The sequence below is a fragment of the Musa acuminata genome, chromosome BXJ3-1 (assembly GCF_036884655.1).
Source record: "Musa acuminata AAA Group cultivar baxijiao chromosome BXJ3-1, Cavendish_Baxijiao_AAA, whole genome shotgun sequence".
In the NCBI taxonomy this organism is placed as follows: domain Eukaryota; kingdom Viridiplantae; phylum Streptophyta; class Magnoliopsida; order Zingiberales; family Musaceae; genus Musa; species Musa acuminata.
The window spans coordinates 13,331,704-13,353,220 of NC_088349.1; the positions used below are offsets into that span (position 1 = coordinate 13,331,704).

General features: G+C 40.3%; 2 protein-coding genes across 5 annotated transcripts; one reads left to right on the forward strand and one right to left on the reverse strand.

Annotated features, from left to right (window-relative positions):
• Positions 1 to 2,269: 2,269 nt before the first annotated feature.
• LOC135629312 (ATP-dependent helicase BRM-like) lies at positions 2,270 to 17,546 on the forward strand. 4 transcript variants are annotated; one of them, XM_065136501.1, is made up of 14 exons: positions 2,270 to 2,741; positions 3,976 to 5,346; positions 5,641 to 6,945; positions 7,022 to 7,131; positions 7,307 to 7,409; positions 7,494 to 7,580; positions 7,858 to 7,950; positions 8,032 to 8,115; positions 10,102 to 10,305; positions 10,964 to 11,206; positions 11,273 to 12,847; positions 12,955 to 13,473; positions 14,656 to 14,913; positions 16,416 to 17,546. In XM_065136501.1, the coding sequence occupies exons 1-14, from the start codon at positions 2,604 to 2,606 to the stop codon at positions 17,124 to 17,126; spliced, it is 6,801 nt and encodes a 2,266-aa protein (XP_064992573.1). In that variant the 5' UTR covers positions 2,270 to 2,603; the 3' UTR covers positions 17,127 to 17,546. The 4 variants fall into 4 exon arrangements, with proteins under 4 accessions (XP_064992573.1, XP_064992574.1, XP_064992575.1 ...); XM_065136502.1 differs by having other exon boundaries at positions 7,322 to 7,409; XM_065136503.1 differs by having other exon boundaries at positions 3,991 to 5,346.
• Positions 17,547 to 19,666: 2,120 nt separating this feature from the next.
• LOC135628779 (lysM domain receptor-like kinase 3) lies at positions 19,667 to 21,254 on the reverse strand. The gene has a single exon (XM_065135685.1). It carries the CDS (start codon positions 21,198 to 21,200, stop codon positions 19,917 to 19,919), a length of 1,284 nt encoding a protein of 427 aa, XP_064991757.1. The 5' UTR covers positions 21,201 to 21,254; the 3' UTR covers positions 19,667 to 19,916.
• Positions 21,255 to 21,517: the final 263 nt, after the last annotated feature.

Genomic DNA, 21,517 nt, shown 5'->3' on the forward strand with positions numbered 1-21,517 from the left:
TGATCATAAGAAGGATAAAAACATAAAAGAAAACGAGTTTAATTCTTATCATAGATTGGTATCGTTGTTTTCTTCGTATCAGAGATGATGCATTTGTAGATCTAAAGAAATGTATTTGGAACAACATTGATGAGGAAGCATGCGTGTTGAACGGTGGAGTGGAGATGATGGTGGGTAAGGGAAGGAAAGTTTATTTTTAGAATTATAGAAAATGAGGGTGCTATTTGAGAAAAAAATAAAAACATGAAAATTATCTCAAAAAAATGAAAAAAATCACCATTTAAATATTTGAATATTGGCGATTTTTCTAAAAATACCTATATTTGGGATATTTTTCAATCCATATCGTGCATTTTACTTTTTCTCATACAATACACCTAATTTGACAAATACCCAAGCTACCCTTCAAAATAATTCTATCTATTACAATGTTTTGGTTACCATAATAAAAAAATTATAAAACCTACTTAAAAAATTATAAATGATCTAAATAGACTATTCACCTCAATCAAATTAATTATATATTTTAAAAAAAATATTATAATGGTCAAACAAAAGCAACCTAAGAGACACGATATGATGTCACTTACAATAATTTTTACTAATATTTATAGTATTTTTTAATATATCAATAAAATATTATAAATATTATTGAAAAACATTATAAACGAATCAAATGAAAACACTACGATAGTTGAAAATAAAAAAAAAGGTGAAAAAATTTGATAGGAAAAATTTTAAGGGATGATTTGATTATTTTATAAATTAAAAATATTATTTAGGAAAAAAGTAAAAGAGACTCACCTCTTAGGAAATAATTAAAATATGAGTGTTTTCTTTTAGGAGAATCGATTTAAATTTGGAAGGGAAGTATATGCTATACTAAATTTGGAGGGGGGCAGTTTGCTATTTCCAAAACATCAAAGGATAGATATAAAAACTCTTATTTATTAGGAAAATTAAAAAGGGCTTGGCGTAGAGCAAATCGAGGAATGATTGAGATTGGAAAATACCTCCTTTGTTTTATTTCCAGGAACGGCCACCAAAAAAGTATTTTTTTTTTTCTGATCTGTCTTTTGACTTGGAAATGTGATTATTGATCGCACTTGAGGCCCACTTTCAATCCCTTTTTTAGTTAATATGGCAATTCCAATATTCATAGAAAGCATCGCCAAAAAAGATACAATATTTTAGTTCTTTGATTTTAATATATATATATATATATATATTAAATAGTTGAACTACAATTAAATTATATATAATTAATTTCCCAATTAATTAGTCGAACTACAATTTTGTCCCACTGTTGTTATTCTTATGTTATGCTGGGCACAAATTTTCCCTTAATTACAGATAAATTAAGCAGATATAATCCCTCAATTCCCGTATGGTCATTGGCTATTAGCCCCTGCCGAAAGAGAGTAAATATTTTTTTTTTGGGAATCAAATTACTTCTGTATTTTTTGCAAATTAAAATTTATTTTTATATATTTAAAAATATGATGAAAGTTTAGCTAAGCCTTTGCTGGTAGATGACAGCACGCCCAACGATTTGCTCCCCCAAGGTATCATGAAGCAAACGTCAAACACGGACGTTGTCCAATCGACCGAGGCTACGATGACGTCTGTGAGAAGTCATGTGCATCCTTCGGTTAAGTGGCCACCTCGCGTTCGCTGAATCGATGCGCCGCGTTTGAGGACTCCTGACGCGATTCCTTTTCTCGGCGGAGCTAAAGAGGGGCACGTGGTGGATTACAGCTGTGGTTTCCATGTCATTTTGAGAATGGAATGCGGAAGGGGAAACGGGGAGGGAAGGTCAGCGGGGCCCACCGGAAAAGAGTGTCTTGCGGCGCCGGGACCAGACGCCGTTAAGGTTAAACGGCATGCAGGGCCCCACTCGGCAAACCGCTTGGTCAAACCGGTCAAAACCACTAAGACATATCGGCTAGAGTTTATGACGTGTTTACCCTTATAAATGTTCTTGTTTCTCAATAATACATATAGACTAAGGGTATATTTGAAAATTCACGCACTAAAGGACGAGCTAAGCGGTTTCATCGTATTTGTAAAACCGGGGGCATCGTCCGTAATTAGAAAACAGGCAAAGGGCTATTTGCCCCACGATCGTGTCGCTTAACCCTGGTTAGGTGAACCAACCCGGGTTCGATAAACCAATGAACGGCTCGAAAGGGCTCGTGGGAAAATAAAAAAAAGGAAAAAAAAACCATTAAAGGAAACTAAAGAAAAAGAACAACAGGGCGGGGGGGGGGGGGAGAGAGAGCGGGGTCTTCTAGCGTTAGGGTTTGACCGTCGCACAGCATCGAGGGTTTTCATTTCCGAGGGAAATTACCGGCACTCCGGCGAGATCGCCGTATTCCGGCGCAAGATTCGCCGCTCGATCTACGATCTCGCGTCTCCGTAACCCTTACCTTTGGGTAAAGGTCGCCGGTTGCGTAAAATTGGTTTCGGCATTGCTGGGTTAGGGTCGTGATCGGAGGTTAGAGGTGGTACTAGCATTGAACCTTCTGGGGGGCTTCCGATCTCCCGAGATCGAGGGGTCTGGAGACCCTAAAGATCGCGCCTTTGACGGGGGTGCCTTGGGCATGCAATCCGGGAACGGCCGGAACCCGGCGGCCACGCCGTCATCCGCCGCGTCGCCTTCTTCCTCCTCCTCCGCGGTCTCCGCCCCGAACCATCTGGGCTTCGAATCAATCCAACAGCAGCAGCAGGCTTATAGGCAGGTGAGTGGGTAGATTGTGCACCGTTTTCGTTTCATATTCGTACTGTGACGGGCATGACGGTTGCGGCCGTTGCGTGGGGATCTGAGAAAAAGATGGTCGTCCATGTTTGTTTCCATATTTGGGGAAAAGTGGGGACACACTTGGGGTTCTTTAATTCGAGGTCCGGGGGTTTTCGGAGGATTACCACTCAGATTCTGCGGCCCAGATTCGCTGAATCATGTGTTTCCTCTCGTTGCACGCTCCTTGTTGGATGCTGATACTATGCATTCTTCCCATTGGGTCATCGAACTTACTGTCTGAGCCAGTCGTAACTCGATCGCTGCCAGGTTGACAGTCGATCTCCAGGTTGGCAGCGTTGGATCGTATTTTCCTTCTTCCCCTGTATCTGGGTCTTTGATGGTTTTATCTGGATGCTTTCCGGGGCGGTAGCTTATCGTAGTTTCTGGTTTTCATTTGTTCCTTTTTTTTTTTGCTTTTGGGTTTGATGTTTTGGCTTCTTTGTCCATCTTGTTACTAATATTAAGGGTCACATTTTGTTTTCATGTGTTGTACTGGAATCCTGTTTTTATCCTTTATCTACCAGTATCTTTTTTGTCAATTTCTGTAGACCTTCGTAGATCAATCTTCGTTCTCTGGTGTTGGGTTAGAAGTGTAAGAGTTCGGATCATTTCTTCTTCTTTCTCATTGGTTTTTCGAGTTGATTCACGATTTTATCTGACAACGTTCTTCGAGACTTGGTTGTTTGAATTTTTCTATCGGTTGTTGACCATAATTTGGCTACCTGATTTTTGAGCCATCGCCGTGTGTATCAGATTTTCTGGACTTGGTTTTTTATGCAAGTTTTATGTGGTCTTATGAGTGTACAGAGTAGTTTACTGGAGCCCTAATCAGCCTTTACAGAGTACTCGGATGATGCTACCAGGAGACCATTTTTTTGTGCTTCTTATGCTTGTGCAATCAACATTGGTCATTTGGGTATTGAGGTAGAAATAGCATCACGCTTTATTACCGTATAAGCTTTTGAAAGCTGGCTATTCTTGATTTTGCAACTTGCTAAAGCATGTGCTATTTGCGTGTACATTATATGCACACGAGGAATATGACACAGTTGTTTGAAAATTTTGGATTGTTGTGTTCTATTTGTGAGGTTTTTTTGCTTATGGTTTTAATTATATTCCATCATTGTCTTATTGTCTATTCTTCCAATAATCGAGTAATAGTATATCTGATGTAGGCGTTACAACAACAGGAGCAACAACAGAATCAGCAGCAGCGCAGGAAAGCTGAAGTTGATCAATCCCTTCTTAGCTATCAGTCTGGTGGTACATATGGAGTCACAGGCGGAACTGGTTTTCCAATATCTTCTGGTGCTGTACATCCGTCTCAGTTGCCTAATAAGTATAGTAACATACCTCAACAACCTGGTGCCCTTCAGCTTCGCGAGGAAAGCAAAAATAAAGGGCAGGATGTAGGACAGCAAATGCAGAACTCAATTCATCAAGCTTACTTTCAATTTGCTTTGCAAGCTGCTCAGCAAAAGGCTCATGGGAACTCAGTAGTGCAGCAGCAAGGTAAAATGAATATGGTCGGCTCATCTGGAAGGGATCAAGACATTTTTATGAACAGATTAAAGATGCAAGAACTTATGTCACTTCAGGCAGTTAATAAGTCCCAAATGCCTATGCTTAATAGACCAGCAGAACAGTTCACACATGCCGAGAAGCAGATGGAGCCAGGTTGTACTAGCACTGATCAAAGAATTGATCAAAAACCTTTCCTAGCAGATGGGCAGCTAGCTTCTGCTAACATGGTAAGACCGATGCAGCCATTGCAGTTGCTGCAACCTCAGTCTAGTCTGCAGAATCTTGCAAGCAATCAGTTGGAGATGGCACAGGTGCAAGCGATGCAGGCATGGGCAAAGGAACATAATATTGATCTATCTGTTCTTGCTAATTTAAATTTGATTGCTCAAGTTCTGCCCTTCTGGCAGTCGAATAGAATGTCTGTTATGCAGAAGCCAACTGAATCTAACACAACTGCACAGAAATCTTGTTTGCCATCTTCAAAGCAACTGGTAATGCCATCACCAGTTGGCAGTGAAAATTCAGCACATGGGAACTCTACAAGTGATTTGTCTGGCCAGCGTGGCTCCATAAAATGTCATCAAACAGTCCCATCTACTTCAATCTCCAATGGCGGGGATACCACAGGCTTGAACACCAATACTTTGCAAATGCAGCAGCAGGTTGCTGATTATAGCAGGATCAACCAGAATGAGAGAGTTGTCAGACCCACATTTATAACTAGCAGTTGTGGGTTAGTTAACCATTTACCAAATTCATGTGGTAGCATGAACCAGCCGGTAGATAAGTCTAATGCAAAGAATGCTTTTATGGGGAATGAACTGCAGCAAATGCAGAATTTGAGGCCCTTGCAGAAGATAAATCGGTCCAATATATTACCTACAGTTCCTGGAAATAGTACTGTGGGTTGTCAAATTCCAACTGAAAGTGGATTTGCTCAGACACCAAACCATCATGTTGGATTTACAAAGCAGCAGCTTTATGTTCTAAAAGCTCAGATCTTAGCTTTTAGACGGTTGAAGGTATGCAAAAAATCTCAAAACACATTTGCTTCCTTGCTTGTTTTTTTTTGGGTCTTCTGAAGCTAAAGCAGCAGCTTTATGTTCTAAAAGCTCAGATCTTAGCTTTTAGATGGTTGACAATATGCAAAAAATCTCAAAACACATTTGTGCCTTTGCTTTTTTTTGTTTTTTTCTTCTGAGGTTTGCATTTACGCTGGAATTGTGTTTGTTGGTATAAGATTTTGTATAATATAATAAGATGAACTTGTCTGTCTTTTCAGACTTTAACTCATACAAAATTTTTTTTGTGTGCAGCGTGGTGAAAGAAGTCTGCCACCTGAAGTTCTTCAAGCAATTTCAGATCCCCCAGTTGATTCTCAGCCACAACACTGGCCTGTTCAGTCTGGAACTGTTAACCAGGATTTGATGAGGATTGCCAAGAGCAATGATAATGAGCATAAGAGATGTGTGGAGTCTAATGATCAAGCAGAACAGTCTGCTCCTGTGAATAAAGGACGGATTCATCTGAAGGAGGAATCCATTACTGGAGAAGAGAAAGCTGCACTTGCCAGTCAAATGCAAGGTGCAACAAGTTTAGAAAAGGGATCTGTATGCTTGGGATCTATTGGCAAGTTAGAAGAAAGCAATACTACTGTTAAATCTGAGCAAGAGGTTGAAAGAGGAAGTCAAAATTTGTCCACTGATAAGGTAAAGGCCGTACCAGTGGATGGTGCAGTACCGGTTCCTGGGCAATTGAAAAAGCCTGCCTCAACAAGTAGCACAGCACCTCCCAGAGATGGTGTTTCAAGAAAGTACCATGGTCCACTTTTTGATTTCCCATCATTTACAAGGAAACATGATTCCTTGGGATCATCAACTACAAATAACTCTACTAATTTGACATTGGCTTATGATGTGAAAGATTTGCTGTTCGAGGAAGGTAAGATTGTTCTTGACAAGAAAAGGGCTGAGAAATTGAAGAAGATTAGTAGGTTACTTGCGATTAATTTAGATAGGAAAAGAATTAAGCCGGATCTTGTGATAAGGTTGCAAATTGAAGAGAGAAAAACTAAGCTTCTGGATTTTCAGGCTCGTCTCAGGGATGAAGTTGAACGCCAACAGCAGGAGATAATGGCAATGCCTGATAGACCATACCGCAAGTTTGTTAGGCAATGTGAACAGCAGCGATTGGAGCTAATAAGGCAAGTTCAGCAGCTGCAAAAGGCATCCAGAGAGAAACAATTGAAATCTACTTTTCAGTGGCGTAAGAAGCTCTTAGAGGCTCATTGGGCCATTCGTGATGCTCGTACTACACGAAACAGAGGAATAGCAAAATATCATGAGAGGATGTTAAAGGAGTTTTCAAAGAGGAAGGATGAGGACAGAAATAAAAGAATGGAGGCATTGAAGAACAATGATATGGATAGATATCGTGAAATGTTACTGGAGCAGCAGACAAACATCTCAGGAGATGCATCTCAGCGTTATGCTGTTCTTTCTTCCTTTGTGTCCCAGACAGAAGAGTACCTTCACAAGCTTGGGGGAAAAATTACAGCTGCAAAGAGCCATCAAGAGGTTGAAGAGGCAGCAAATGTTGCAGCCGCTGCTGCACGAGCTCAGGTACGACATACCAGATTTTTATATGCCCTGCTTTGTCATCCATCGCTAAAGCATTGCACAATTGTGTTATTGACAGGGTCTTTCAACAGAAGAAGTAAGAGCAGCAGCAGCATGTGCAGGAGAGGAGGTAATGATAAGGAATAGGTTTTCTGAAATGAATGCTCTAAAGGAGAGTTCTGCTAACAAGTAAGTTTTTCATAAATCTGTTGTTTTTGGTCATATATCTGCTGTTAATAAGCTTTGTCATACAATTGTGTTTGTTTTCTCCTTAATGCTTCTGTATAACATGACCATATTTCCATCCCTTTTTTATTTCTTCTTATTGTGCCTGTTGAATTGCTTCTTTTTGCTGCTGAATCAGGATTGTAATTGTTAGGTATTATAATTTGGCTCATGCTGTGACCGAAAGAGTCATAAGGCAACCTTCAATGTTGCGAGCTGGGACATTAAGAGACTATCAGCTTGTAGGTTAAAACTTCTTGCACAATTTTATATATAGATATAGGTTTTCAAGCAAATCATTGTTATCCTTTTTCTTTGCTTTTCAGGTTGGACTACAGTGGATGCTTTCCTTGTACAACAACAAGTTGAACGGAATATTAGCGGATGAGATGGGTCTTGGCAAGACAGTCCAGGTGGCCTTTCTTGTCCTGTCATTTAGCTTTAGTTATGGTCCTAGATGTTTTCTCTCAGTTCCACTAGGAATCATTTCAATAAAAATCCTGGACTTGTACAATGCGCACTACTTCTAGGCCACTTTAAATGAAATCTGTTCTGGTACTATGTTGTTTTCTTGTGACTGGTACTAATGTTGATAACCCTATCTATTTATTCAACTGAAAGTGTAAAACTTAACATTTACTCTGGTGATATCGTGATTTATTTTTTTGTGATGGTTTGCAATCTCAACAGGTAATGGCATTGATTGCTTACCTGATGGAATTCAAAACTAACTATGGTCCACATTTAATTATAGTACCAAATGCTGTTTTAGTAAATTGGAAGGTATTTATTTGTTCCACTCTTTGCTGGTCTGTAATTTATACTCTTTTAAGAGCATGACTTGATACTTCTGTTTGTTTTTAGAGTGAGCTGTTAAACTGGCTGCCTTCTATATCATGCATTTTTTATGTTGGTGGGAAGGATGAAAGATCAAAGCTTTTCTCTCAGGTTAGGTGCTTGCATCTGCTCTTTATTACAACATGTGGACTTTCCTACTTATAAGTATGCATTTTTCTGTGAAATGAGTCTTGTTTAAATCAACTCATGAAAATGAAGAAAAATAGCTAACAAATATTAAGTACAAGCATTATAAATGTGATACACCATCTATGCCACAAATTTTATCCTGAAATCTAATACACCATATTTTGCTGAATGCACTTAAGCCATGAAGTTACACAATGTAACATGTTTTGCTCGATCATGAAATTTTGGTTTATATATTTGCCAGTTTGAGTTCTAGAGGCAAATATTATCTTTACTTTAGTTACAAGAGTTCACAAGATCTTCTGATTTTTTTATCTGAATAAGGTTTGGTTTGGTTTTATTTATCAAATATTCAGATTTCTATTCATTCTTCAATATGTTCATTTATTTTATTTGTCTAAAGAATAATTTATACTGTCCTCTCTGTATCAAAGAAATTAATTTGAATAGTGAATGTGAAACATCACTAGAATCAGGAAACTTACATGTGTGCATACAACTGTGTTATGAAATGTTATGAATCTGCTGCCTGTTCTCTCTCTTAAACCTTTTCTTGTCAAGCTCATGTATGAGCCATTTTTTCAATGTCAAGGTTTACTGTTCCCATGTATTCATACTGGCATTGTACTGGACCAGCATGTATTGACCAATGTGGCATGGCATGCCTTGGAACACTGGTATGTTGGTGTTGACCGATTCAGTTGGAACACTGGTATATCAGCATTGTATCTGACTGGTATGATGTGATATGTCATAGTATTGGAATTCATGATAGACATTGCTATTCCTCTTGTTCTCATTCTTTCATTGTATTTTCTTTCCCCTCATATGCTTATTTTCCCCCTAAAATTTAATAATGTTTGAGATTACACCCCAACCGCATTTTTTTATCTCAGACTTATGTCACTTAAAATTAATTGTTGGAGAGGATGACTATGAAATTACTTGATTTCCTCTGCATTATTCTCTTAGAAAAAAGTGAGGATAATGATGAAAATATCATAGTGCTTTATGACTCGTTTGCTCATATAACTAAGCACCTAATCAGTGGTGCCTCAAGCCACCTTTGGTACCAAATAAAGGTCAAATTTCAAAATATATTCTTTACTAGCATTCATCGGTTGATACATAGCTGTTTTAAATGATGGTTAACAGGTGCCAAATTCTAGCTAGATTCTAGCCCTGAAGGGCATAATTAATTGATAATTACTGCATCGATGATAACTTGCACAAGAGTTTAGTTCAAAAAATCCATTTTATTTCACAAAATTAAAGTTCTGATACTGGAGCACCTTGTTAAGGATTAATGTTTCTAGTCTGTGTTCCCATGTATACAAGCACCTTGTAATGCTTATGGGTGATTAAAGCTCATTGGGCTTCCTATTATTTGATTGATACAATTGCTGCACTTGCAGGAACCTGAATATCAATACAATTCAATTGTTCTTGCATTTTTGACCAAGTTAATCTCCCTTGCAACTAATAATCCTAATATACTAATCCGTTGTAGCTTATCCTTATTGAAATATGTGCTCACATATTCATGGTAACTGTATAACTTTGCATTTCACAGCATACAGAGAAGGGTTAGACCTGTACTATGTGATGAAACCTTTAGGAATAATAGGTTGATAACATAAGGGGCATATTGCTGCTTTTGCTCAGAAAAGAAGGCCAAGGTGTACTTTTGGGTCCCATAGTAAAACTACTCTGACGTATGGTCCGCCATTCAGTGCTGACCCAAAGTTTTTTTTTCTGGAGAATTATTCTGAAGTACTTCATAGTTCATATAGTATTATTGTATAGCTGAAGATGGAAAGCAATTTTAAGGAGTCCATGTTAATTTCTGATTGAAGAATCAGAAACTCTATTATTGCACATTATTCAATCTTATGTTTTGCATGCTTCAAGTAGCATCGCCCTTAAATTTTAATTGTTTTTTTGCAGGAAGTTTGTTCTGTCAAGTTTAATGTACTGGTAACAACATATGAATTTATTATGTATGATCGATCAAAGCTATCAAAAATTGATTGGAAGTACATAATCATTGATGAAGCACAAAGGATGAAGGATAGGGAATCCGTTTTGGCACGCGATCTTGATAGATATCGTTGCCAGAGAAGATTGCTGCTTACTGGTACCCCTTTACAGGTTTGCCATTTAATTCCCTTCATATATGTCCATGTTTCGCTTTTGTGTTATATATGTATTTCACATGCATGCAACTTAAATATGTTAAGAGTTATTTAAATTTTATTCTGCAACCTTGCTGTTTGTTTATGCTTTTTAAATCTTCAGAAACAAAAACAATGATAAAGTGAATCAATCTTTCTTCTATAATTATTTTAATATGAGAATTGTTTGTTTAGTTGGAACTTGAAGCTACTGGCACAAGAGAGAGTGGTGTGATGGATTACAAGAGCTACCCTAATTTACTTTTCCAAATTTAAGCATGTAGGGCAATACATGTAGTTGTAAATAGCATAAATGGAACAGGGTGTGAAAGACAAAGAGTTAAAATTATGGTGGGGAAAAAAATATGGTTTGAAGTCGCAGATAACTTAATAAAAAAAGAAGATAGGGTTTATTACGCCTGAAGAGATAAAAAAAATGTTTTGGATATTAATAGTGAATTAAATGATACTAAGCCAAGAAACCATGCAGTTCTTGTTGCATCTAGAAGATCAGTTTTGAGTTGTTTTTGGTAAAATTTAAATTGCTCTGAAATTAAGATTTAGAGATTCGGATACAATTCTGGACAAGGTTTACTTTAGACTTGTGCTGACTCTGGTTGAATTTTATTCTGCAGAACGATCTTAAGGAATTGTGGTCCCTTTTAAATCTACTTCTTCCAGAAGTTTTTGATAATCGCAGGGCATTTCATGATTGGTTCTCAAAGCCCTTTCAGAAAGATGGTACTCCACATAATCAGGAAGACGAGTGGCTTGAGACTGAGAAGAAGGTGATAATTATCCATCGGCTGCATCGGATTCTGGAACCTTTCATGCTAAGAAGACGTGTTGAGGATGTTGAAGGTTCACTTCCTCGAAAGGTAAGTACAATGTGAATCCAAATCTATCCTAAGGTCACATGACATTTATTTGATGCATGTTTGCAGGTCTCTGTTGTCCTAAGATGTCGAATGTCAGCTATTCAAGGTGCCATTTATGACTGGATTAAATCTACTGGTACTATTAGGGTAGATCCCGAGGATGAGATGCGCCGAGTTCAAAAGAATCCACTGTACCAGGTCAAAATGTACAAGAATCTTAACAATAAGTGTATGGAGTTGAGGAAAGCCTGCAATCATCCTTTGCTTAACTATCCTTATTTCAGTAACTATTCCAAGGACTTTATTGTTAGATCATGTGGGAAACTATGGATTCTTGATAGAATTCTCATAAAACTTCAGAGAGCAGGTCATCGTGTTCTTCTCTTTAGTACCATGACTAAACTTCTTGATATATTAGAGGAATATTTGCAATGGCGGAGGCTTATATATAGACGAATAGATGGTACAACAAGCCTAGAAGATCGAGAAGCAGCAATTGTGGATTTTAACCATCCTGACTCTGATTGCTTTATCTTTTTGCTCAGCATTCGTGCTGCCGGAAGAGGTCTAAATCTCCAGACTGCAGATACAGTTGTGATATATGACCCAGATCCGAATCCTCAAAACGAAGAGCAGGCAGTGGCAAGAGCTCATCGGATTGGACAGAAGAGAGAGGTAAAGGTGATATACATGGAAGCTGTTGTGGATAAAACCTCTAGCTACCAAAAAGAAGATGAATTGAGGAATGGAGTCGTAGGAGATTCAGAGGATGATCTTGCTGGTAAAGATCGCTATATAGGGTCAATTGAGAGCCTTATACGTAACAACATCCAACAATATAAGATAGATATGGCCGATGAGGTCATAAATGCTGGTCGTTTTGATCAAAGAACCACGCATGAGGAAAGACGGATGACTTTGGAGATGCTACTTCATGATGAAGAGAGATATCAAGAGAATGTGCACAATGTTCCTTCTCTACAAGAAGTTAATCGTTTGATTGCTCGTAGCAAAGAGGAAGTTGGGTTGTTTGATCAAATGGATGAAGATTTTGATTGGACTGCAGATATGGTAAAACACAATGAAGTCCCAGTATGGCTTCGAGCTAGTACTGGAGAGGTAGATGCTGTTGCTGCTAGTTTATCAAAGAAGCCTTCGAAAAACATCTTATCAGTCAATATTGGACTGGAACCAAGTGCAAATTTTTCTGGGTCATCTCCCAGTAAAGCTGAAAGGAGGGGCCGCCCCAAGGGTCCAACTGCCCAAAAGTATCCAATCTATCAGGAACAGGATGACGAAGATGGTGAGGAATCAGATATTGACTCAGAGGAGAGGAATGCATCTGAAGAAGATGGAGAAATTGGAGAGTTCGACGACGAAGAGTCCAATGGTGCTGACATGATGCTACTAAACCACAAGGATCAAGTAGTTGAGGGAATGGATTGTGATAATGGCAGATATGAATTCTCACGAACAATGGATGGCAGCCAAAACGTTAATAAATTGGAAGAAGCTGGTTCCACAGGATCATCTTCTGGGAGTCGTAAATTGCCACAATCTGAAACTCCTTCCTTGTCTTCACAAAAGTTTGGATCACTTTCTGCTTTAGATGCCAGACCATGTCTATCTTCAAAAAAAAGGGTGGGTTGTACAATTGTCCCACTTGTAATAAGTTAATGTGTATATTTTATGTTCTTTCGTAAGTCAAGTTTGATTATTTTTGGTTATTTTTTCTCTGGAACTTACAGTCTGAGGAGCTAGAGGAAGGTGAAATTGCAGTATCAGGCAATTCCCACATGGATCTGCAACAATCAGGTAGCTGGCATCATGACCATGATGATGGAGAGGATGAACAGGTTTTGCAACCAAAAATAAAGCGTAAACGGAGTATGCGGATTCGTCCAAAATATGCTGCAGAAAGAAATGATGAAAGATCTAGCAGTGAGAGGATTTTTGCCCAGCGCTCTCCAAGGCTGCCCTTGCATGTTGACCATGATTATGGTGTACCATCAAGGACTGAAAATCCTGAAGCATTTGCTGAGGCTGGTCTGGGAAAGAATGACACAAGTAGCTCACTATTGAAGCAGAGGCATAATGTACCATCAAGAAAAAATTCACCTCTGCAAAAGTCTGGAAGGCTAAGTTACTTTTGTGGGTCTGCAGAAGATGGAAATGAATATTCTAGGGAAAGTTGGAGCAGTAGGGCCAATAGCTCTTGCGGCCCAACCTCTGTGGGTGCAAAAATGTCTGACATTACACAACGAAAGGTAGGCACTTTTATTATCCTTTAACTGTTTTGTAGTCGTTCTATTCCTTTGTCATCTAGAGGAAATAACCCTTCTTATTCAGCAGTTGTAACTAAGGTTGGCATCAGGGCAGGCAAGATATTTATCAACCCAGGCTGGACTTGAAAACCTTGCCCATCCCTCCTGTCCTCAATTGGTATTAATAAACACAGTAACATCCCCAGCCCACAAAAAACCTTGTCGCATTGGTTTATTTCCTCCCCACTCTGATGCGAATAGCCTATGACGCATATATTAGTTATATTTGCAAAATATTAGGGTAAATTACTAATTATGAAATTGTCGGGGTTGGTCTTTTCATGAGTCAGAATGGACAGGAAGGTGCGGAGACAAGTTATACTATCGCTACCACATTCCTGTTCGAGTATTGAAATCTATATACCAACACCCAATTCCCTGGTCAGAACTGGTCGAACCTGCCCTGATTGGGACAGATTTGAAAATGGCATTACTAGTCAATAAAGTTCTATAAAGATGTGTAATGTTTCTTGGCTATCATGGTTCATATCTTTAGATGTGCATACAACTACCTGTATGCCATATGATAAATATCAAATCTTGCTTTGTAGTTGAAGTAGAGTTATCTAACATAACAATGGATTGCTGCTTACTCTGTAGTAGTATGCTAGAGTTGATCATTGCACAAGTAGTGTCTGATTATACTTGTAAGCAGAATATCTTAACAATTGGCTTTGTGCATTCTCAGATGGACTGACTTGACTAGTAGTTTGTTACCCTTTTTAAAAACCAATTATTAAATTTAGAAGAATTGAAATGCAAGAATTATCTCTTCCATTTGTATTTGACTATCAGAGAGATTTTGCTTATTTTATTTAAGTACCATTATTTTTAGGAAAGAATAATTCTGTGGAAACAGGCAATCTGTTTCATAGTGTGTTGTAATCATCATAATAGGCAAATCAGCTAAAACTGTTGGTCAGTGATTACATAGACAACATATTATATCATTTGACATCACATTGTGGTTGGTCTTTTATCTCTTCTAGTTTGTGTTAATAAATTGGAACAATGGAAATAAACATTACAGTATTTGTCGATTTTATATATCTGCAGTAACAGCAGTGGGAAAGCATATACTTTGCGCAATTCAATTTTTACGTAAAATATCATACTTTCTTGTAGTGCAAGAATGTCATTAGCAAGCTGCAGAGGAAAATACACAAGGATGGTAATCAAATCGTGCCAACATTGTCTGATTGGTGGAGAAGAAATGGGAATTCGAGTCTTGCTATTCCTCTCGCTGCAAGGAGTAGCCCACTAGATCTTCAGATAATTGAACAGCGGGTAGACAACTTGGATTACAATGGTGTAACTGACTTTATAGCAGATGTGCAGTTGATGCTGAAAAGTATAGTTCAGCATTGCAACTATACTCATGAGGTACAATTTGAAATTATTCTTACTAAGTTGAAAGTACTTCTTGGACTATATCAACAGAAACTTATGCAAAACATGCATGCTTTGTTGCAAAGAACCTTTGCTCTTGCTTTATTTTGGTCACTAGAAGGAGGTTCTTGTGCATTGGATGAATATTGTTTTAGCTAAAGACATTTTTTACTTAGCCCAATCGAAGCCAAAACTTTTAGCATAATTTTTATTTCGTTAATGGCCAATATGATTATTTTAGTCTAAGGCTTTTTTTTGTTGCTTGAAAACATATAATTACAGAAAGGGTCAATAATAAAGCTCATCGAATAGTGTTGTTTTACAAAAGCTGTACTTATAGTTTACAGCATTATGTTTTTTTTTGTTGTACATTAAAGATATGGTTTTAGATGTTGATGAATATTTGCATTCATTAAATAATTTGACATTGTCTCTGGGCAGGATCTTGTGGTAACGGCAGTTGATGGATTTAGTAAGTACTGTATGTAAACCAAGCTGTGTTTTGATGAGTGTATAAATGTTTTGGTTGTCAAGTCACAATGAAGAACGCATGCAATAATGTTTTGTTAGTCCAAACAAGTGCAAATAGAGATACACATTATTTGTGACCCTAATTTAAACATGTTTGGAAATACTTTTAGAACTTAGAAGTGCAACATTTCTAACATTATGTTTCCAAGATTTTCTCCCTCAGTTAAACTGTACCCGAATTATCTTATCTCTGTTTTTTCTGTTGTTTGGAAATACTTTTAGAAGTGCAACATTTCTAACATTATGTTTCCAAGATTTTCTCCCTCAGTTAAACTGTACCCGAATTATCTTATCTCTTTGTTTTTTCTGTTGTTTGGAAATACTTTTAGAAGTGCAACATTTCTAACATTATGTTTCCAAGATTTTCTCCCTCAGTTAAACTGTACCCGAATTATCTTATCTCTTTGTTTTTTCTGTGAAAATTAGAAACGAATCATGCTTTGATTATTGTTCATGAAAAGACTGTTATCCAAAAATGTAGATTTCATTGTATGTACCGTATCTATCAGGAATTAGAAATCAAGTAAATGATTTCACAAAAAAAGTGATGTAGACTAAAGAATAGCCAAGATTCTTGTGCATCTTTGGAGTCAATATATCTGTAATTTTTTTTCATTTCTGAAAATTTTTGTTCGTTGCATATTGATTGACAGGATTGCATATTGATTACCATCCAGTTCCTTGTTTTCCATCCCCCTCTTCCTTTCTCTTCCTTTCTTTTCTATTCTATGGCCTTCAACATAAATATGATGTTGCATTTTCAAGGTTGACAGCTAAGTGGATGCAAGTTTATTATTTTTATTTCTGATGTCAAATCAGTATGTAAGTGATAACTTGATGTCTGTATACTTTTACAGTAGATACAACAAAAACTACTTGTTGAAACTGCGTAAAAAACCAACTCAAAGTTGATAATCATGAAGCAGTGTGTATAGATTGTTGATTGTTTTCTTCTTCTAACGCAGGTGAAGTGTGAAGCAGAGAAGCTCCAAGGTCTGTTCTTCGAGATCATGAAGATTGCTTTTCCAGATTCAGATTTTCGAGAAGCCAGGAATGCAGTGACCTTCTCTAGTCCCAGAGGAGCTGTGATGACAAAATCCCCAAAACCAGCTTCCTCGAGCAAAATTAAGCAACAAACTCCAACAAGTAAGTTGGAGACCATGTCCTTTCCTGATAAGGCCTTACCCCATGGGGTTACTCCTGTGGATGGCGAAGGGACAACCAAGTCAACTTCTTCCAAGCACCAGAAGGAGTCCAGGTTGGTTTCTGGAGGTTGGAAAGAGCAGACACCTGAATGTTCACAATTACTGACGCATCCTGGTGATCTGGTCATCTGCAAGAAGAAGAGAAAAGAAAGAGAAAAATCTGCTGTCAAGCACAGATTAGGCCTCGCATCGCCATCCAACCTTGGTCGTATGGGTCCCATATCTCCACCCAGCTCAGGATGTGGGGGCTCTGCGCCATCTCCCACCATGAACAGAAGTTCCAGCTTTCCATCGCAGCGAGATTCACGTCCGGCTCAACAGGCAAAACATCCATTGAGCTGGCGGCATCGCGAGATGCAGCAGCTTGATGATGGGAACTCTGGGCTGCATAGCATAGGAGATGTACAATGGGCTAAGCCTGTAAAGAGAATGAGGACAGACACCAGTAAAAGGCGGCCGAGCCATACGTGAGTCTCTTCATTTGTATATAAATGTGTTACTATATTCTGCAGCTAATTCAGCGTGTTACAAAATGAATTTGCATCCGCCCTCACCAAATATCCCATCCCTCCGTTTGAGGGAGTGGTGTTGTGGATTATGATAGCGGGAATAAGTGGCACACTCACTATTTAAGTAGCACACTCACTAAGGGAATACGTAAGCACATTCAACATGAATCAACGCCTCTCTTTTGTGTTTCTCTCAGCTTTTGGCCCTGATGAGTTCATTGGAGATGTAGGCAATGTGTCAATTGTGGAATCCGTTTGTTATGATGCTAGGCTGTTGTCAGGCATGTTTTACTCAGATCACCAATTTTTCATCTCGAGCTTAAAATTTTTCGAATTATATTCATCGTTTAAATTTAAATTTGAATTTACTGTTCATCTTGAATCATTTTTTTTCCTTTCCTTTTTTGCATATTAAATCTATTTGACAGGGTTATATTTCCCCACGAGGGTTCATGTCTTCATTGAATCGAGCATTGTATTCTCCCTGTTCTCACTCGATTCCTATGCAACAACAGCGGAGGTTGAATCTTCCTTTCTGTCTTTTTGATTGTATGCTTCTCTCTCTCTCTCTCTCTCTCTTCTGATTTGTTCTGTCATCGTGAAATTAATATAGTCTAAAAATAAAATGGGATTTATCATCATGAAACTAATATTTTAGAATCTTGGTTTGACTTGATGAATAAGATTCAGAAGGAACTTGCATTGCGGAGACTTCATCATCTGAGCATCATTAATCATATAGTATATACAACATTTAAGTTATAGAATCTTATGCTAAGAGGAGACGTTCCAACATGAACAAACAGTAGCAGTGTACACCATATAACCAGCTGTATCTATCAATTGGCCTCACAGGACTCGTCTCTTTTGACTCTCATCTGACATGAACATCCAAACAACGAACATATACCTCTCGTCGGTATCCCATTCCGATGTTATGCTGCCACTGCTTCCTCATAACCCATGCATGAGGTCTTGGATTTCCTCTAAAGCTCCACATCTTCTCTCCTCCTCCTCCGACACCCATGGCCACGCTGCCTGATGGTGCCATGACACAGCGAGATCCGTTGGCTTTCAGCTAAACGCCTGCAGTTGTCTTGTAGAAGGGCTTTTGGCGTCCATGGATGTCTTCTGCTGAGCTCCTTCCACGAGAGGAGTGATGGGTTGGAAGATTCGTCGGCATATCTTCCGGCTAATGGACGCGAACTGCTCTTATGGGCTTGTTCGTCTCCGAGCGGATCCAAGAAAACTTAGCCCAATCGGATCCGTTAAGGCCATGAGGAAAACCCTAATCCCTCTATCAATGTCTTTATATAGTTTCTCACACGTCGCCTTGACCTTCAAATCTGGAGCGGCTGTCGACGGTTCTCTTCTCCCCAACTCCATGCTGCATCAGGTAGAACTCTTCCTCTTGGATTCCATATTTCCATTTTTTGATCCTGTGAAGTGCTCGAGTCCGTTTAATTTTGTTTTCCCCACGGATCATTACGATCCTGATGGTGAGAACGATGCACAAATCGAAGGCTTGGAAGCGTCCTACCGAGGAAAAATGCCTTCTGAGTTCAAAAAATGTGCTATATTAACGATCGTCTCCTCGACAAGTGACCTCCTCCAGTGCTCCGCTCCCTGTCGGAGGTCTTGTGTGAGGAAGACGGAAATCTTTTCCTGATGGCTTTTCTGCTTATGTTTAACCATGTGGATTTTGATTGCTCTCTTTAGTTTGTTCTTGATAGGTGCCTGAGTTACCACATCGATCCTTTGCCACGTTTTAAGTTTTCGGATCGGCTCTTCTCTTGATATGATTAGGGTTCTCAAGTTCTCGGTAGGCTATGCACAGAACTTGTTTGATGTTATGTCTAAGAGAATGTTAATCTGATATGCTCATCTCGGTGCAGATGTATGTTTTCTTCTCCTCGCGAAGAAATGCTTGGCTTCGCACGAGCACAGTGAACACCGAAGTCTAACAAATGAGTAACCCATCAATTGAGCACACGAGCTCATCACTACTGTCACTTTTGCACTCTGTCATTCCGCACAAGATTGGAAAGCCATTCTTTAACCTAGTCATCGTTGATCTTGAAAGCTTCCGTCACAAGCTGAGGAAATCTTTGAAGGCCTTAAAATCAATATAAATTAGAAAAATCAATAAAGTAAACCATATTTTTCCTGAAAGTTTGAGATGAGATACGATAAAAATTAGGAAAAAAATCAATAAAATCATTCATGCTTTACGAGCATAACATCCTAAATTTTTTCCAACTCTCCTCTGTATCTCACTACGGTTGTATGAATGGTTTGGCCCTTTGTTTTTTTGAATGATTTGGGTATTTTCAGAGTTTTCCGTTAAATTTCATACATTTCGAGTTTAATAATGTAAGTTATTACAACACCATAAGTTCGTTCAATTTATTTTAATATTTTAACATGATAGATAACTATGATATAAATAGTGATTTCATTGATTTTTATTTTTAAATGATTTCGACAATTTATAAGTCCGAGTTAAATGAATTTACGATAAAAGTTTATAAAATCATATAATAATCCTTAAAGGACATGTCTTTTGTCATCTTAGCGGCGTCTTAACAAAAGGAGATCTCGGTGCAATTACGCTATAATTAAGCGAGTGGTCACTTACGTCACTTCACGTAATTGACACGTCACTTACATCACGTCACGATATAACAAAAGGATAACTATGATGTAAATAAGCAAGCGGTCTCTTACGTCACGTCATCGCCGCCGTTTACGCTCACCGCGGGCCAATTGACACGGAGATCTCGGTGGCGGGCTTGACGGCCTCCGCCCACGCTTCCGAATCCAGGTATAGCTTCGAGACCCTCCCGGCGACCCATGTCATGTCCGGCCGCGCCGCCGCCTCCTCCACGCACTGCAGCGCCAACCGGAGCAGCGCCTCCGCCGCCTCTACTGGGTACGAGTCCCGTAGCCTCCGGTCCACCCACCGCCTCACGTCGCCTTGTCGGTCCCCCTCCTTCCTCGCACCGATCACCTTCCTTGCCGCATCGATAAGGGACACTCGCTGGGATACCCGAACGTAGTCGCTCCCGCTCCCGGCCTCGCCACCGTAGCTGTAATTGAGCGGCTCCTCGCCGGAGATGAGCTCCAGGAGGATGACCCCGTAGGCGAACACGTCGGACCGCCGCGAGATTGTCCCGCCGGCGAGCAGTTCCGGCGTCATGTATCCCCTGGACCCCTCGATCCGCCTCCGGCGGCTGCCTATATTCCTGCCCCCGACCAGCGAGCGGATCGAGTCGGCGTCGCCGTCCTCTTCGGCGGCGGCGGAGGTCTCACCAGCGAGATCGGCGGCGCCGAAGTGGCAGATCCTTGCGCGGAAACCGGGCTCGGTAACGATGACGGAGGAGCTCTTGAGCCGGTTGTGGACGGAGGAGTGGAGGTGGATGTACTCGAGGCCGTGCGCGATGTCGGACGCAACCTGCATCCTGGAGATCCAGGTGGACAGCGGGGTGAACTTACGGTTCCTCGGGTTGCGAAGGCAGTCGAGTAGGCTGGCGCCGGGGGTAAACTCGTGGACGAGGTAGACGTGGTCGCCTGCAAGGGAGGCGCCGAGGAGGCGAACGAGGCTGGAGTGGTGGGACTTAGCGAGGGCAGCGAGGCGGGCGGGGAGATTGGTTGGGTCGGGGCCGCGGAACCGGTGCTGGAAGACTACGACCTCCTTGCCGCGGAGGCAGCAGCGCCATCCGGCTTTGGCGCCAGGGAGGCGGTCGGAGTGGAAGTTGCCGGTGGCGGAGAGAAGCTCGGGGAAGGTGTAGAAGACGGGGGCCTCACGGAGGGCCTTGCTGAGGGAGGTGAGGCTGCAGTCCGAGGAGGAGGAAACCTTGGAGGCGGAGGAGGGGAACGAGATGAAAGAGACAGCAGCAGTAGCGCCGGCGAGGCGAGGCTCGCTACTGGAGCCGGTAGGAAAACCGCCGGACGACGTGGTGACGGTGGAGGACGATCGAGACCTCGACCGCGGCCTGGGCTCGGAGGCAAGAGTGGCGCCCTTGGACTTGCACATGGGGAGAAGGAGCGATCAGGTAGCGCCCGAATCGCAGGCGCTTGCGAAGGTCGTTTCACCGGTGGCGGGGGCTATGAAAAGGAGAAGAAACGGTTGGGATACGGCAGGAGATGTGACAAAAAGGCAAGCCGGCGTTTGATTTGAATGCCACGTTTCTCGAACTATTGCGATCGCATGCGTTAGGCGCGTAGGCGTCACCCGGTCGAGTTCGTGGAATCAATCAGAGGCCATCGTGATCAGCTTCTCCTTTCATGGTAGTCAAAGCTGAACACAAATCTGGTATAGCGTTCGTCGCAAATCATATCATATTTTATCGC